The sequence below is a fragment of the Microcebus murinus genome, chromosome 31 (genome assembly GCF_040939455.1).
Source record: "Microcebus murinus isolate Inina chromosome 31, M.murinus_Inina_mat1.0, whole genome shotgun sequence".
NCBI lineage: Eukaryota > Metazoa > Chordata > Mammalia > Primates > Cheirogaleidae > Microcebus > Microcebus murinus.
The window spans coordinates 4730347-4747624 of NC_134134.1; the positions used below are offsets into that span (position 1 = coordinate 4730347).

The following is a 17278-nucleotide window of genomic DNA, read 5'->3' on the forward strand; positions in this document are numbered from 1 at the left end:
TTGCATGTTGAAAGAAATATGTAGGATAAAATGTAACAAGTACACATTCAGTGTTCAGAAATGTATCGCTTTTCATTTTTGGACAAACTTTATGAGAAGCATTACAGTTACAATTGAATTATAAAAATAATAAAACAATAAAACATTTGGGAACATTATTCTTCAAATAATTAGGAATTTTAAGCCACTAATAAAATAATCACAAATGATTTATTTTACTGTGTAACCCAATAGTACATTTTTTCAATCCATTGCCTCCAACTTTAGGTAACATGGAATAGGCTGATGTTGGTGGCAAAATAACAGTTCATTCAATCTACAACACATTTGACACAATAAAAACATTCTTTAATTTAATAAAAACAAATTAAGTTTACATGTAATCTAAAAATATTTAAAAATTCACTGTTTCATTATTCTAATGTGAAATTAGTAAAACAAGTTATTTGTAATATTGTCATTGCCTCATTCTGATTATAATGAGGACATTAACCTGTATACCTATATTATATATCACTTGAAATACTGTCAGAAGTCTAGCACAAAGCACCTTTCCATATCATACAGCTACCATTTCAGTGATTTTAATTTTCCATGAAAAAGTACATGAATGATGTGTACTTAATACACAAAGACTTCTATTAACTGTGATGTAACTATCATTAACCATAGATATTCAAATACACACTAAAAATGAAAGCATAGCATCTACTGTTTTTAAAGTTCAAAAACATCAGTATTTCCTTGTCAAAAGCTGCAAAAAATTATACTTTATTACATTTGCATCCCACTTTGACCAGAAACTATATTTTACATGTCATTATAACGCTCAAAAATCTCTCTTTTTTAAAACTGACATACAAATAAATTATCTATTTTAACAGGGTTATTCTCTATACTCAACAACCTGGTTTAAAGAAATGTGTGAATGTGTTAGTGCCTCAGTGCATTGCCCTGTGAGTCCTCTGATATCTATTTAGACTTGATTCTTGATTCAATGTGTTCTGAAATTTATTATATCTGTAAAGTAGTTTTAAGTATCAATTCTTTGTTATTCTCTAGGTATATCTTTTGCATAAATATTTGTTCACATTCATTATATTTGTAAGGTTTCTATCTATAGAAAATTTTGTGATATTGAACAATGTTTCAGAAAATATTGGAGCGTTACTTTCAGTGTAAGTTCTCCTATATCCAATAAGATCTCTGTTATAACTCAAGGTATTGTCAGCACTCTACATTATTACTGTTTACTTAAGTATAAGTACTGTTGTGCATTTTAAAGCTGACATTTTGGGAAAGTACTTCCAAAGTCCTTACACTTATCTCACTTTTATCTAATATGAATTCTTTGATGAGGAAGATGTAAAGAGTTATTAAAGACTTTGTCACAATTTTCACATTTGTAGAATTTTTCTCTGTTATTAATACTTTCATTTAGATTAAGGTGTGAGCACTGGGCAAAAGCTTTGCCACATTCCTCACCTTTGTATGGTATCTCTTCTGTATGAATTCGTTTATGTAGAGTGAGGTCTCTGAACCAGATAAAGGCTTTGTGACATTTTTCACATATGTATGATTTCTTTCCGGTATGAATTGTTTTATGTAGAGTGAGGTCTCTACACTAGATATAGGATTTGCCACATTCTTCACATTTGTATGGTTTCTCTCCACTGTGAATTCTTTTATGTAGTGTAACGATTGAGCGCTGGGAAAAGGCTTTTCAACATTGTTCACATTTCTAGGGTTTCTCTCCAGTATGGATTGTTTTATGAGAAGTAAGGTGTGTACACAGGGTAAAGGCTTTGCCACATATCTCACATTTGTAAGGTTTCTCTCTACTATGAATTCTTTTATGACGTGTAAGGTTTGAGCAGTGGGTAAAGGCTTTGCCACATTCCTCACATTTGTAGGCTTTCTCTCCTGTATGAATTCGTTTATGTAGAGTAAGGTGTGTACACTGGATAAAGGCTTTGCCACATTCCTCACATTTGTAGGGTTTCTCTCCACTATGAATTCTTTTATGTAGAGTGAGGTTTGTGCACTGGGTAAAGGCTTTGCCACATTCTTCACATTTGTAGGGTTTCTCTCCACTATGAATTCTTTTATGTCGATTCAGGTCTCCAATCTGGATAAAGGCTTTGCCACATCCTTCACATTTGTATGGTTTCTCTCCACTATGAAATCGTTTATGTAGAGAGAGGTGTGTGTACCATGTAAAGGCTTTGCCACATTCTTCACATTTGTATGGTTTCTTTCCACTATGATTTCTTTTATGTTGAGTAAGGTGTGTGCGCTGGGTAAAGCCTTTCCCACATTCTTCACATTTGTATGGTTTTTCTCCACTATGAATTCTTTTATGTTGAGTAAGGTTTGAGCAATGGGTAAAAGCTTTGCCACATTCTTCACATTTATATGGTTTCTCTCCACTATGAATTCTTTTATGTTGAGTAATGTGTGTGCGCTGGGTAAAGCCTTTCCCACATTCTTCACATTTGTATGGTTTTTCTCCACTATGAATTCTTTTATGTTGAGTAAGGCTTGAGCAATGGGTAAAAGCTTTGCCACATTCTTCACATTTATATGGTTTCTCTCCACTATGAATTCTTTTATGTTTAGTAAGTTGTGTGCACTGGGTAAAGCCTTTGCCACATTCTTCACATTTGTATGGTTTTTCTCCACTATGAATTCTTTTATGTTGAGTAAGGTTTGAGCAATGGGTAAAAGCTTTGCCACATTCTTCACATTTATATGGTTTCTCTCCACTATGAATTCTTTTATGTTGAGTAATGTGTGTGCGCTGGGTAAAGCCTTTCCCACATTCTTCACATTTGTATGGTTTTTCTCCACTATGAATTCTTTTATGTTGAGTAAGGTTTGAGCAATGGATAAAAGCTTTGCCACATTCTTCACATTTGTAGGGTTTCTCTCCTGTGTGAATTCTCCTATGTATAGTCAGTTTTGGGTAGCAGTTAAAGAGTTTTCCACATTCTTCACACTTGTAGGGTTTCTCTACAGTGTGAAATTTCCTATGTCCAAGAACGTTTGAACTGTGGCTATGAGGTTTGCCACATTCTTTATGTTTGAAACTTTTCGATTCAGTATGTCTTATCTTAGGTTTATTTAGATTTGAGGATTTGCTAAAGATTTGTATACATTTATAATATTTGAAGATTTCCCTACGGTTACTTGACAAACATTGGGTAAGACAATTATAACATCCTTTCTGCCTCTTACACTCACCAACACATTCCCAGTCTTTTCTTAACTGTACATTTTCAAGGTCACAGCTTCCATATAGTCTCATTATTGATTTCTGGAATGAATCTTTTGTGACCTGCTCTGGCAATGGGTCTTCAGTGCAATGGGAAGACATTTCTGAAAGAAATGAAAATAACAAAGTATCTTACTATTTATACTTAGATAAATATAATTCACAATTTGAATATACAAAACTATACCAAGCACATTAGCAAGAAAGTGCAATAGAATACCATAGTCCTACTTCCATCATAGATGAATGAACTTCAAAATATACTTGCAAACATGATTCATTGAGAAATCATAAGTGGTAATATATCATGGCACCCCAGATGAGTATGACACCAAGAACCATATGTAAGGGGAAGGAATATTTTTACATTTATCCAGCAAAACCCCTCCTCCCCACTGATACAGAGTTATCACTTTATCAGTAAAATTCAATTTCCTATATGCCCTTTCTAAAGAGATTCAAACCAATAGCACATGTGTCCATACATCTGGTTTTTGATGGCCTTTGAATGGCTGGTTTCTATCTTCCATGACAACTCTCTGGGAAATATATGCACATATCAAAAATAAAATTCTGCAGTATTATATTGATGGTGCAAAAACATTTAATTATGCTATCAAATTTGAAAGTCAAAATAAAAATGCTCATTCCCATATGTTCATTGACTTACAATGTAAAAAGACATAATTATTGACATCAATTTCATAAAATTGAGGGCAGATGTAAAGATTATGAATTTTTGTATTCAATTGAAGTTAAGTAGTTATCAGTTTAACATAAGTTGCAACTTCAAAAGATTTTAGGTAATTCTCACAGTGAAGAGCAGAAGAATGTTTAAAGAGATACACAAAGGAAGGTGGCCCAGGAACAAAATATATCACTAAAAATCAGTAAGGTGCAACGAGAAGAAAAGGAGAGAAAAGAAAGAAAAAATAGTGACAATAGTTATATAAACCAATAAATAATAGGGAAATTATAAATCCGTTCCTTTGAGAAAATTATGCAAAGTTATATACTAGTATTTCTAGTCAGAAGACACGGGTAAATAAAGGAATTTAAAAATCCAACTATATTCTCTCTAAAGAGGCTTGACTTCATACCTGCTGAAAGTATAGACAAGAAGTGGCAGGAAATAACAAGATATACCAAGAAAATGTTAAGCATACAAGAGCAGTGGAGTTCAAAATTATATTAGGCACATTACGTTTGAAGTGCAAAATGGTATAGCTTATAAAATATACTTCAAGTCAAAATTGCTACAAGAGATAAACAAGGACATTTAATATAAAAAGAGGTCATTCACTGAGAACCCTTTAAATATAATAGATATGTCTGATATCTGTCTATACCTCACATAAAGGTTGTCAAATATATAAAAAACCACGGACACAATTGAAGCAAGAAACGGAGAGAAAAATAATAGGATACCATTGTATTCCACTTTTAATAATAATAAAGCCAGTCAAGTTACTAATAAGAAAACAGGAATTTGAAAACACTAGAGAGCAATTAGACCTCACAGATATATAGAGAACACTCTGTTGAATAATAGTAGAATATACAATATTCTTGATAGTTCAGAAAACTTTCTTCCTACAAAACTCCCTTTTCAGACACAAAACATGTCTTAACCAATTGTAGAAAACTGAAATTTTACACACTTTAATTTCTGACCAGAAAGGAATGAAACTGTAAATAAATAACAAAAAAAAAAAGAAAAATTCAAAAGTATAGGAAAATAAACAACACACTCTTGAACACATTCTTGTTCAAGGGAAGAAGACCTAATGTTGTGAAGATGTCCAAAGTGATCTACAGATTAAATGCAATTCCTTTCAAATTCTCAATTTCATGTTTTCAAAAATAGAAATAGCACCAAATACCTGTCAATGGGAAGATCACAAGCTAAGGCCATCCTACTGGAGCTGGGTGAAAATGCACCCCTGGCACTGAAAGGGGGGCATCTCAGCACAGACAATTCCATCATTGACTATAGTGGCGAAAAGGTGTCATGGTCTTCCTGTAGTACTATGAAACTGTTGTTTGTGTGCCAAACCACCCTCCTCCACTTTGAGTGTAGCACCAGCTATACTTTCAAAGGCAGCATTGGCTGGCATGTTGCACCCCATTGCCCAAGGCAGGCTCTGTCACTCAGTCCAGCTTTTGCTGGAAGCGTGCTACCCATTGCCCAAGGCAGGCTCAGTCACTCAGTACAACGTGCTTTGGCAGTTGCTATGAGGTGAGTGTGGTCACACATCTATGAGAACCTTGAACCAAAATTAGTATCTGAGATGCATGGAGTGTAGTAGATACAGAGGAAGGGGTGTCCAGGTGTAATGATTCTGGCTCTCGTGTTGCTCTTAGCACACTCCCATGGGATGAGAGACCTGCATCCCATTGTACGCCTGAGGCAACTGGGTGGGGGAGGTCAAAATCCCTTACTCTTTCGCTGGGCTCTAGAAGTCCTCTGATTTTGTTTATGTGAGTTTTGAGCTTCTATCTTCCTCTCTCTCAACTGCTCACTACCTGCTGTTAGTGTCCTGGACTCCACTTATTTCTTTCCCTACTGTCCCCTGCTGATCAGGAATCATCTCCCACTCCCCTATGTTCAATCCTCAACTGTTCTACTTGGAAGGTCCAACAAGCCTTGATTATCATCAGTCATTTTGAAGTCTCCTTACACAATTATTTCTCTCACAGAAATATAATACACTTTCACATATAAAGAGCTGCAGAAATTACAATTGTCATGACTAATGACCTAGTGAAGATAAAACAACTATTGACTGGAAACCAAGAAAACAAATATGTAAATTTCAAGCAAAATATACATCATTTTTACTCATATGGGCACCCCAATACATAGAGAATTATTTTGGCAATGGATGAATGGCTATTTCTTTTTAAAATATTAACCCATAAAGTGTTAATGTGAGCAGAATTCAGTATCGTCACACAAAATTACAACATAGAGTTAAAAACAAAGACAAAATTAACTGAAATTATCACAAGATTTCAGGCCATGCAGATGATTCAGAAAACTTGTCCCACATCCACAAAAAATATAAATCTCCAGGAATCAACTCTTAAGAAATAGAGATGTTTACTGTATCTGAAAACAATTAAAAATAATCATCTGAAACATGCTCTACAAGAAATTACAGAACACTGCCAACACAATCTGAAAAATGATGCCTGAAGAAAGTGAGATATTAACAAAACATAAAAAGTATAACAAGAGCCCAATAAAAATTGTAGAGCTTAAGTATACAATTAGTGAGTTGAGAAATTCACTGGACAAGCACAGAAGCACACTTAATGAAACAGAAGAATCAGAAAGTTGAAGACATTTCATGTATAAATATTGAGTCATAGAAGCAAAATTTTAAAAGGGAGACAAGTAAAGATGGATAAAGGGATTTATTGGACACAGTCAAATAGATCGATATATTTAAGAAAGACTCCTAGAAGAAGAATGTAGTGGGAAAATGGAATAAAGATTATTTGGATAATAAATCAGCAGACAATTTTCTAAATTTCATAGTGATAAAAAATATGATACCAACTAAGAATACCTCACCTAGAAATTTTTTTCAAAACCAATACAAAAATTAAATATTTTCCAACTCAAGCAAAATCCAATGGTGTTCATCTCCACTAGAATAGCCCACAAGAAAGTAAAGGGAGTCCACTGTGATGAAAAATAAAATGATGTTGGGTACCATAATAAACACTTAAAAACATAAACCTCTGGGTTAAATATAAATCTATAAACAGATATAGAATTCTATATGATCATGATGGCTCATAAACCCTCATAATTATTCTATAGAATTAAAAATAACCAAAAGCACAAGTGTGAAAAAATCTGTTCTCATATATAAAATAAAAAAAAACATGTCATTTGTGACATTAATAACAAAATGTGGCACTCTAAGACATGTGGGTTTAGTATTCAATTGAAGTGAAGTTGTTATGAGATTAAGATATATTGTTATAGCAGAAACAGTCTGAATTTCTGTAGGATTGCCTCTGAAACCTATGAATTGGAAATTATTATGCAGACAATATGAACATCTGTCCCTAGTGTTTCTAGCATTACTGAAACAAATCCTAATATCTCTAGTATCCCCCTTTATAAATTACAGCAATGAGGCAACAATAGGAAATTAAAACATGGAGCTGAGCATGGTGGATCACACTTATAATCCCAGCACTTTGGGAGGCCTTGGATCACTTGAGGCCAGAATCATGAAACCAGCCCCTGCAACATAAGGAGATATCTTTTTTTCTAAAAATATTAATATCAAAAATTAGCTTGCAATGGTGTTTCACGCCCATAGATAGTCTTAGCTACTTAGAAGACTAAGGCAGTAGGATCACTGGAGCATAGAAGTTTGAGGTTGTAGTGAGCTATGATCAGCCGGCACTCTGGAAGTGGCAGCAGAGCAAAATTCTGTCAAAAGATGGTTAATGTAGAGGTCTTCTAAATACCTACAGATATTCTCATATCCCACCAAACCATAGAAATACTGACAGATAATAGAGTCCCTTATAATCCATGACAAGAAGATTGGCTCTTATTGAATTCTAAAAATAATCAGTGAATGGGTAGATATTAAGAGAGTTTAAGAGCATGGGACAGAAGATGTCCTTCTATAAGGTAAAGAGAAACAGGCTTCTAAAAATCATTTCCAACCGAGCAGAATATTCCAAAGCACTTTTTAATATCTGCCTTCCTCTTTGAGTTTATCTCTCTAACATTTGTTATCTGCTTCACTGAATCTCACCTACCTGGATATTTAACTGTTGTTTCCTCTTTCTTCATAATCCAGGGCTCTATCCTTTGCTCCAAACATCTGATCAGCTCTGGCTTTGGGACAACAAGACCTGTTTTGTAAGAAAAAAGTTCACATGACTCTTGCTGAAGTCTTTCCAATTACTAATTCAGTACTATCCTTAGTAGAGAGAACATTATAGAATATTCTAGAAAATTCCTTTGAAATATATTGTTTTCTCATAGATCCTCTAGAATGATAAAAAATTATTTCTAATTTATGACTAGAGCACCAATTCCCACTAGCACCACATAAATAGGAGGTGGAAATTCTATTCTAAGGTGCAGGCAATAAATATATACCCTGATTTCTAGAGTAACTACTAATCTAGTGTGAAATATACATATCAGCCCAAGAAAGGGAAAGGTTCAAGATAATATGAGACATCTAATGATTTTATGTTATACACCAAAAATCTTCAAATTTTCTTAAAAATCATTGATATAAAATTCATTAATGTAAAGTAGAAACTTCTAAGAAACTATTTACAAAAATAAAATAATGGCCTTAATGTGGAATAGGAATTCTGTATATAAGTGATCCTCACCAAGGGAGACCAGGTTTCCATAGTTCTCTAACATCACATCCCTATATAAATTCCGCTGAGCATTGTCAAGGCATGCCCACTCCTCTGGAGAAAATTCTACAGCCACATCCTGGAATGTCACCATCTCCTGTAAAAAGACACATATTTCCCAAGTGGCCACAGAGAGAGTTATTCATTTGACTACAAGGAAAATGAGTTGTGAGAACTGTTTCTGACATATGAGAGACTGGAATTATCCAATAAGATATTTTTTTAGCACATTGATATTCTTTCACATATTCTCTTATTTACAGGAATGAGGATCACTAAAGACGTATCAAATTGTGTGCATATGATTCTGCTCTGGATAATAAAGTGTTTAATACAAAATTAAGGGCCTTACAACAGTAATATAAGTTTATGGGTGTTATATTTACATCATATCAATAAATTGTGCATATTTCTCACATAGAGAAAGAAAGAGAGTTAGAAAGTTTCACCTAATTTTACGAGTACAATAAAGAACTGGAGATTTCGTTAAAGGACAGACTCTGATTCAGTAGATCTGGGGTGAGGTCTGAATCTCTGCATGTCACATGATATAACTACTGCTAACAATGCTTCTTGCCTAAGGAGAGTATTTTGTCAATATCTAGTAAGTGGTAGACTTTGAATTTATCTCAGTTCATCTGAACAGAACACAGATAATAGCCCTCATTTTTTAAAGCAATCTATAAAAAGATATAAGAGCTTCCAGATTAAATGTGATGGCTCATGCACATAAGTCAGTAAATCTCCACAAGACACTTATTGATAAAGAAAAAAAAACAATTCACTTTGTATTGGATGACTCTATCAGAAAACATCTTAAGCTAATGAATGAAATTAACATAACTTTAGTGGAACAAATTAGTGGTAGTCACTGTTGCAAAGAGGAGGATACAAAATCACAGCTGGGATGGTAGTGGTCAACAGTATGTAACCATGAAGAATCATCATATTTATGCAAATTTCAGATGTAGATACTTCTCATGTTTTGTTATATTTAATAATGTATGTAAATACTTTAGCATCATACAGAGCAAGTCTTTTATTTTATTTTTTTTCCATAACTTTCTGGTTATCCTAAGCAATCAATGTTATCTCTTTCTGAACTTTCCTGATAATATTACATAGAGATGATGAAGCATCCAGATCAAACTTTGAGAGTATATGTTTCACTTCCTCACTCAAATCCAAAGACTATCCCATCCCCAATGGGAATCTAAAACATCACACTATTCTATCTTGACCTGTCAAGATGGGAACATTTTTAATATTAAATGTCATACATTTCTTATGAAACTTGGTTTTGTAGTAACAAGCTTGTGGGAGAGAATGTACAGCAGGCTCTGTTATATAGGGAAGACAGATTTCCCAGAGAACCTTGACTATCATAAGAAGAAATAAAAAAATGTAGTTACAAAACTTATTAGGTATATACATCAGAAGTAAAGGTTTACAAGTTCAAATAATTGACGTTCTACATGACCTTCTGGAAGAAATAGTAGACACAACCGCTATTCTGAGACAGTCTTACCTGAAAACCAGCCATTTCTTCTTCCTCTTCTCCTACGCTGAAATTTCTTTTCAGGTGAGATTTTGTAGAACAATTAGAATTAAATATTCAGAGTGCCCTTAAAGGAGTCAGCAGAATTTCTTCCCTTGTTTCCACAAGATTCACAAGCAGGAGTAACATAAAATGCAGAAAGGCTACACTCACTGATTCTTAGTCACAGGAAAGATTCAGCTATGATCAGATCCTTCATGGAGACCAAAATGTGAGGGTATCCTGTCTTTTCTTCCAGTTACCTCCCCCTGCAACAGGTGCCAGGAGTTTCTGCAACAGGAATGCGAATCTGGACCCCACAGATCTGCCTCTACCAAACTCAATAGAGCAGAACTTGTGACTTCCCTCTAGAACAAAGGCTAAACTCGATTCTCATGAATGTATGCAGGAGTACTAATGCTTGACCCTGGTATCAAATTAGAATTATTTGGGGCACAATTAAAACCACATGGATGTTCCCACCCAGCCCAACGGGCAGGTGATGGTGTTTCTTCAAGCTAGCCAGATTATCCTAATTGAAAGCCTGTGATGCGTGGTAATTACCTTAAAATTGTCTCTGAAACGTCAATGTGAATATAAATCACGTGGTACTGTGGGCCTCACTCTAAGAAATGTGGTCTGCTGTGTGGAAGGGGTACATTAATTGGGTTCTTTGTCTTGTCCCCTTTTAGTGCTGATGTTGCTCAACCTAGATCCATTATTAGTAGCACTCAGGTAGAGACAGCAAGCACAGCATACATACTGCCTTTTTCCCAACACTCATCACAACATATACTTAATACCAAAGTGAAGAGCAGCATAATGCAATGTCTCCTGAGCATGTGCTATGTGTTCAGAAGTATGGTTTGTTGCACTGTGAAGAAGCCTTTACATTATTTGATTTAATCCTTATTATACAAGAGAAGGTGAATATTAAGTGTCCAATAATTTACAGAAAAATTTAGATGTGGTGCCAGCCTTTCTATTCTTCCCACACAACTAAAATATGACACTACACAAGATCTAGAAAATTGTTTTCACTCACCGTAAAAAGGTCCTTTCAAAGTCAACTTACAAGTCCATGATGATCTCTTACACTGCAGCATATGTCTCCCCTGAGACTTTGGTACATCTTCAGTCTAAAGTCTGTCCCTGTCTTGCAAATTCCAGGTAGAGTCCATGGCCATGTATATTTTCAATCAAACTTGTGTAGTCTTTGCTTATACAGAGAGACAAGGAAAACAGAAAGAGAAATTCCTCTTTGGAACCTCCTCTAATGCACCCTGAGGAACCTCAGACCTTGGATTCAGAATTCAGAGCTTCAGATTTAGGTCTCTAGAGAGGCATAGATTCAGTAGCACTCACTGCACATTTCCTGACATTTGGGAAAGAAGGCAAGATAGAAATGGAGTTTATGTGTCCAACCCAGTGCGCATTATCTTGTTCCAGTTTGTGTCTGGGCCCCATGGTCTCTGAATCCATTTCAATTCTAAAGATGTGAGATTTGTTTAGAGAAAGGGTAGAACTACTTATTATCCTATGAGAGTGTATTCACAGGAATCTGGTCGAAGTATGCTCTGGAGGGACAGTAGACACTAAAGAGGCCTAGAGAACTTACTGTGTGCAGATGTGGGGACAGTGAAACTCTGTGCTGCAGAATTGCAGGTTACAGAGTGGAAGCTCAAGAAGGAATCTAGTGTTCAAAGCCCTTCTAATTTAGAAGTGGTGGGCACATTTTATGTTTATGTTGCATTTTTGATTATGGGAAGTGTTCAGGAAATATTAAAACTCAAGACTCTCCAAATAAGAAAACCTCTCCACAAAGTTAAAAGAGAATCGATATAAATCCCTTTTATTACTCAATTAAAGCAGAATATGATGTGCACACTGCCAATTCACTGAGAGATTTCAAAGGCACACCTAAAGTCTTTATATAACTAAGCAAATTGTATGTATGTACAATTGTATGTATGTACAAAATGTATGTAACTAACTTTTAGATACATGTTATCTGGATAAATAATAATTAGCTTTGAAGAAAGAAGAAAGAAGACTTGGCAGCCCTATTTGTCATAAAGAGTACACCGTAAACTTACTTGGTAATTAGTGAGACTGTATATTTTTGGTAATTGGTTAAATTCAAATAAAAAACAAGCTTCTGAAGTCAATGCAGGAGGAGATAATATTGCAACTTAAAGCTGGGTGCTCACTGAATTTAGGACCCCATCTTCACATGGAAATTGTGGGATAGGGAACTATTTTCCTTGATATTTCATTGTAAAGAGATGTTTCTCAGTTTCAGAAAAAGCATTTCTTAAAAAAAAACCTTTTTAAAAATCTTTCAAAAGGATGTACAAATCTTAGGCAGATAGTATTTCTGGTTCTTCTCAGGACAATGGTGTCCTGTTTTGGTGCTGTTTCCAGCAATTGCTCCACCTGGGGAGATGAATAAGGCTGCCATTCCATTTTGGTGCTGCTCCACTCTTAATTGTACCCTGAGCCACTTCTACACCTGAGGAAGGAGGGAATGCTTTATCATTCTAGTTTTTCCCCAGCGAAGGCATAATAAGATTTGCAAAGTGACCTAGGGTATCTTAAGGGTAATTAGCATGTCATTAACTTTAATCTGTATTGCTGTTCACCCTCCCCTATGGACTTTATTAGAGGGAGCTGCTATAGTTTGATGAAACTTTGAAGACACCTGTTGATTATTTAATAAGCACGTACACCTCTGAAGATACAAATTCTGATGAAATAAAATTAATGAGCAGGTTACAAGTTAAAAAAAAAAAAAACCACCCAAGAGCCAGTCAATTCATGAGTGGATTATTAATATTTGGCATGTTTACAGTGAAATATTACTCAATTTTAAGAAAGGACAGTAAGCTAGCACTGCTTATATTTTCCTGAATTGAGTGAACCCATTATCCGAAGTGAAGTGACACAAGATCAGAAGAATGGGCTCCACATGTACTTGCCATCAAATTGGTACTGACTGATTAACAGTACGGTGCTCAGATGGTGGTGGTGTTCCCCAAGGATTCAGGGCTTGGGTGGTAGACATCAAAGAAAAAAACACGACTGGTACCCCCTTAATTTACTGAAATACAAATAAATTTGGCTGACCTAATTTATATTCACAGCAACAATATGCAAGTGTTTCCTTTTCCCCACATCCTCACCAGCATTTAGTATTCATCATATTGAGAGTAGGCATTCTCACAGGTGTGAGGTAATAGCTCACTGTGGCTTTAACTTTCATTTCCATGATGATTAGATAGGTTGAACATTTTGACATATAGCTGTTGAATATTCATTTCTGTCTTTTGAGAAATGTCAATTAGTTTTATCATATCTTTCCCAAAATATGCCTAGATAAAATCATCACACTGTGTCTGACATATTCATATACAATTATTTGTGAATTAAAACAAAAATATAGCAAAATAAATAACAATGACCAAATAAGATGATTGCACAGTAATAAGAAATGGATATTTGATATAATACACAAATACGCTGCATTCCATTATATTCTATTGGAGTACAAATACAGAAATGAATAAAAGGAAGAAAATGACCAAGTTACATATCAACTTTCAAGACAGAATCATGTCTTTTTATCTATTATCTGTTCCTCAAAATATCTGGCTTTATAGTTAAATGCATATGAATATGTCTCTCTACATATGGTAAATCCCACCATTTCAATGTGTATGTTTCATTGTTTTAGGTTGGATTTTCAGTGGAAAGTTAAATATGTCATATTTCCTATTTTCTGAGAACTCTTCAGGGGGCTCCAGAGACATCACTGTTTGTCATATTGTAGAAGAGAGGGTTGAGCATTGGCAGCAGGATGGTGTAGATGACAGAGTCCACTTCTCCTGCTCAGGGGAATGAAACTTTTGTATCAGGTACTTTGTAATGGCAGCCACATAGAATAGAGACTCCAGGGGAATGTGAGAGAAGTAAGTAGCCAGGGTTTCCATGTGGCCCAGGCTTGAGACTGTAACCAGTCGAGTGGACAGTATAAATACATAGGAGGCCATAGTATCTAAGATAGGAGGGAAGAGAAAAATAACACCATGAATTAAAAGACCCTGATATAGAGGGAAGTGTCAGCAGAGACTAGTTTAAATACAGCGTGGATGTCAGGAACAAAATGATGACCTTCCCTGGAGGTGAAGTAATGGAAAGTCAGAGGGCAGAGCACATGGATTAAGGCATTGAACACTGCGCTCAGCAAAGATGCAAGCACCAGGAGAACCCAGAGAACATGGGGAATGTGGATGGGGTAGTGTAATGGGTGACAGATGGCCACGTAGCAGTCCTAAGCCAGGGTGGCCAGCATCTGACACTCTGCTTCCAACAGGGTGATGATGAGCAGGAGATAAATGCCACAGTCAGTGAGAGAGATGTGATTATCCCAAGAGAGAAAGTTGAGGGCCATTTGATGAACAAATATGGACATATAGATTGGTACATGAGCGATGTCTTTCTGATCAGAAAATATGTAGGGCAGTGGAGAGGTGGGTAGGGTGAATGAGGAGGATGCCTGTGGTGTTCCCAGAAAAGACCAGGAGTTCCAGCATGGTGAGGACAAAAAGAAGCCAGAAATCCTGTGGTCTGTGAAACAGGCCTAAAGAATGACATCACCCTTGATGTCTGGTTGTTCTTCCGTGCTTGTTCCTTATTTGTCAATTTAGAAGACAGTTTGAAAGAGCATTATGTTCACAATCTGTACATAATTACACCAAATTAAATCACAAGGCACTTTCCAGCACTTCAAATTCATTTTTTCCCTGCCCTTCTTCTTTTAGTTTCAGTAAATTATTACATTTCTCTTTCACCAGGATTTACTAAGGAATCCTAAAAGAGTTCTAGAATATGACACTTGCCACATTGGAAGAGAGAAGACAATCATTGTTGCACTTGAACATGTACTTTTTAAACATTTTTTCCTTAATTACAGTTCTAGAAATTGAAATCCTCTCATAATTACAGTAAACATTCTTAAGAACTAAATAGAATAAAAAATTCAGTGTTTTAGTTACACTAGACACTTTTCAAGAGCTAAGTAACAACATGAGGTTAAAGGCTACAGCTTATACTACAGCACGGATACCAAACATTTTCAGTGTTGAAGAATGTTCTCTTCGATGCCAAGCAGAAACCAGCCATGGGAAGAGACAGTATTGGCTTATAGATAAGAAAAACCCACAAGGCAGCCAAACAAGTTTAGCCAAAGAATGATCTACACTCAGGAGTGTACATGGTACCAGAAGAGCAAAATCTACATTCATCCATTCAGGTCATAATTCCTACTGCACTGGAGAAAAGGCTGGAAACAAAACAGAGAAGGCTCCCAGGCTCCCAGAGCTTTCATTCTGTTTGCAGTGATTGACACAAATATGTAATGTCAGGTAAATGTAACTGTGAAGGGGAGGAGGAAAGCAGGATAAGTGGAGGGAGCATTGATGGTGAGGTGGGGTGTAGGTGATGTTCCCCTAGGGAGATCCATTTGAGCAGGGGCCTGGATGAAGGTAGTGAGTGCACTGTATGAGGATATGTGGGAAGAACCTGAGTGTGAGTGTGGTCAGTTGTGGCGGAAGTGGAGTGAGCTGGGAGGAGAGTAGAAGGAAATTAGCAGAAGTCAGTAGAGAACAGGAGTCCCTATATCATTTTTCTCAAACTCTTATCATTAAAAAACTTTGGGGCACGTGCCCCTAATTCATGCTTATAGAGAGTCTTTATTTACTATTATCAGTATATTAGCATAGCATCATAACTATATTTAAGGGTAAAAGTAAACATCAATACAAGTTCTAGTATTCTCTCACTTTAATGTATCATTTGCCTAAGGGACATTGAGTGATTCTGCTGTCCTATAAAGTCTTAAAGTTCCAAGTAGGGATTAATAAAATTGGTTGAATGGACCAAATTTTTACCATTCATCATATAGCAAATCTTCACAGCAGAAAACCCCTGTAAGTAGTGGAAAAACTTACATAACCAAGCCGTTTCAAAAGACGCTGTATAGCATACTTATAAGTACCACATTTGGGCAAATCTATCTCCACTACTTTTTGTATAACTTTGAACAAGTTCTTTATGCTTACAGACTCTCACTCTTCTCATTTGTAAAATGGGAATTAGACTTAATTTTTTCACTAAATTTAGTTACTAGGGGCTCCTAATGAAAACTAGGTAAATTATAAGTAAAGAAAACACACTATATTTTATCCCTCTAGTGAGGCTTCTATGGACCATAGTTAACTAGGCACAGGAGTTCAAGAAGGAGTTCAGGAAGAAAAAAAAAAAAAGCAATGCTTGTATAGGTAAAGTAATAGAAAATGGCAGGTTGTCTTTAGGAAATCCATTTATTTATAAATGGTGAGCAATGGGACATGTTTAGGATCCATCAGCAGTGGCTGGTGCATAGTAGATACTTAAACATTTATGAAAATAACACAGAGTGATGGAGGGGAGTATGGGAGGAAACTATGCAGGAATCAGAGCCTGATCCGAATTAGCTTCATATACAGATTCTGATAGCCCAGAAACTGTGGGGGCCTCTGAAGGAGTTTATGGAGGAATTGAGGTGATAAAACTGGAATTTGGCAATCCTGTAGCTAGTAGAGTTTTAGGGGATAAGGTGGAGGAGCCAACTTGAGGGAAAAAGAACAGTGGGAACCCATCAGACCAATCAACAGGGCAGTGACTAGGGCCCTGCTGAGGCTTTGGTATTGAGGAAGGAGAGAGGCAGATTGAGGTAATATTAGAGGTGAGATGATGTGCACAATGGTGTCTTTTTCTGAGGTAGGAACAAATGGGTCAGGTAAAAGAAATTTTCAGGAATGAATGGGACTTATGCCTACTTAAGAATAGGGTGTGAAGGATAGGCCTTGATAATGGCACTTAGGCTTCCAAATAGAGAGGGTGAATGATTGTGGTGTTTTTTTCTGTGACAATATGTTCTGAAGTACCACAGGGGGTTGTGAAAGAAGCTGCAGAGAGAGTTTAGCTTTCTACATGGTAGGTGTGAGTTTCCT

At 35.9% G+C, this 17278-nt stretch overlaps 1 protein-coding gene across 1 annotated transcript in view; it reads right to left on the reverse strand.

Moving 5' to 3' along the window:
- Positions 1-47: 47 nt before the first annotated feature.
- The window catches only part of LOC142865693 (uncharacterized), a 50218-nt gene continuing 32987 nt past the window's right edge, over positions 48-17278 (reverse strand). Inside the window, exons 3-4 of the mRNA XM_075998888.1 lie at positions 2214-2949; positions 48-87 (exon numbers count right to left, since the gene is read on the reverse strand). Of these exons, the coding sequence (XP_075855003.1) occupies positions 48-87; positions 2214-2949 (776 nt within the window). The remainder of the gene's footprint in view (positions 88-2213; positions 2950-17278) is intronic.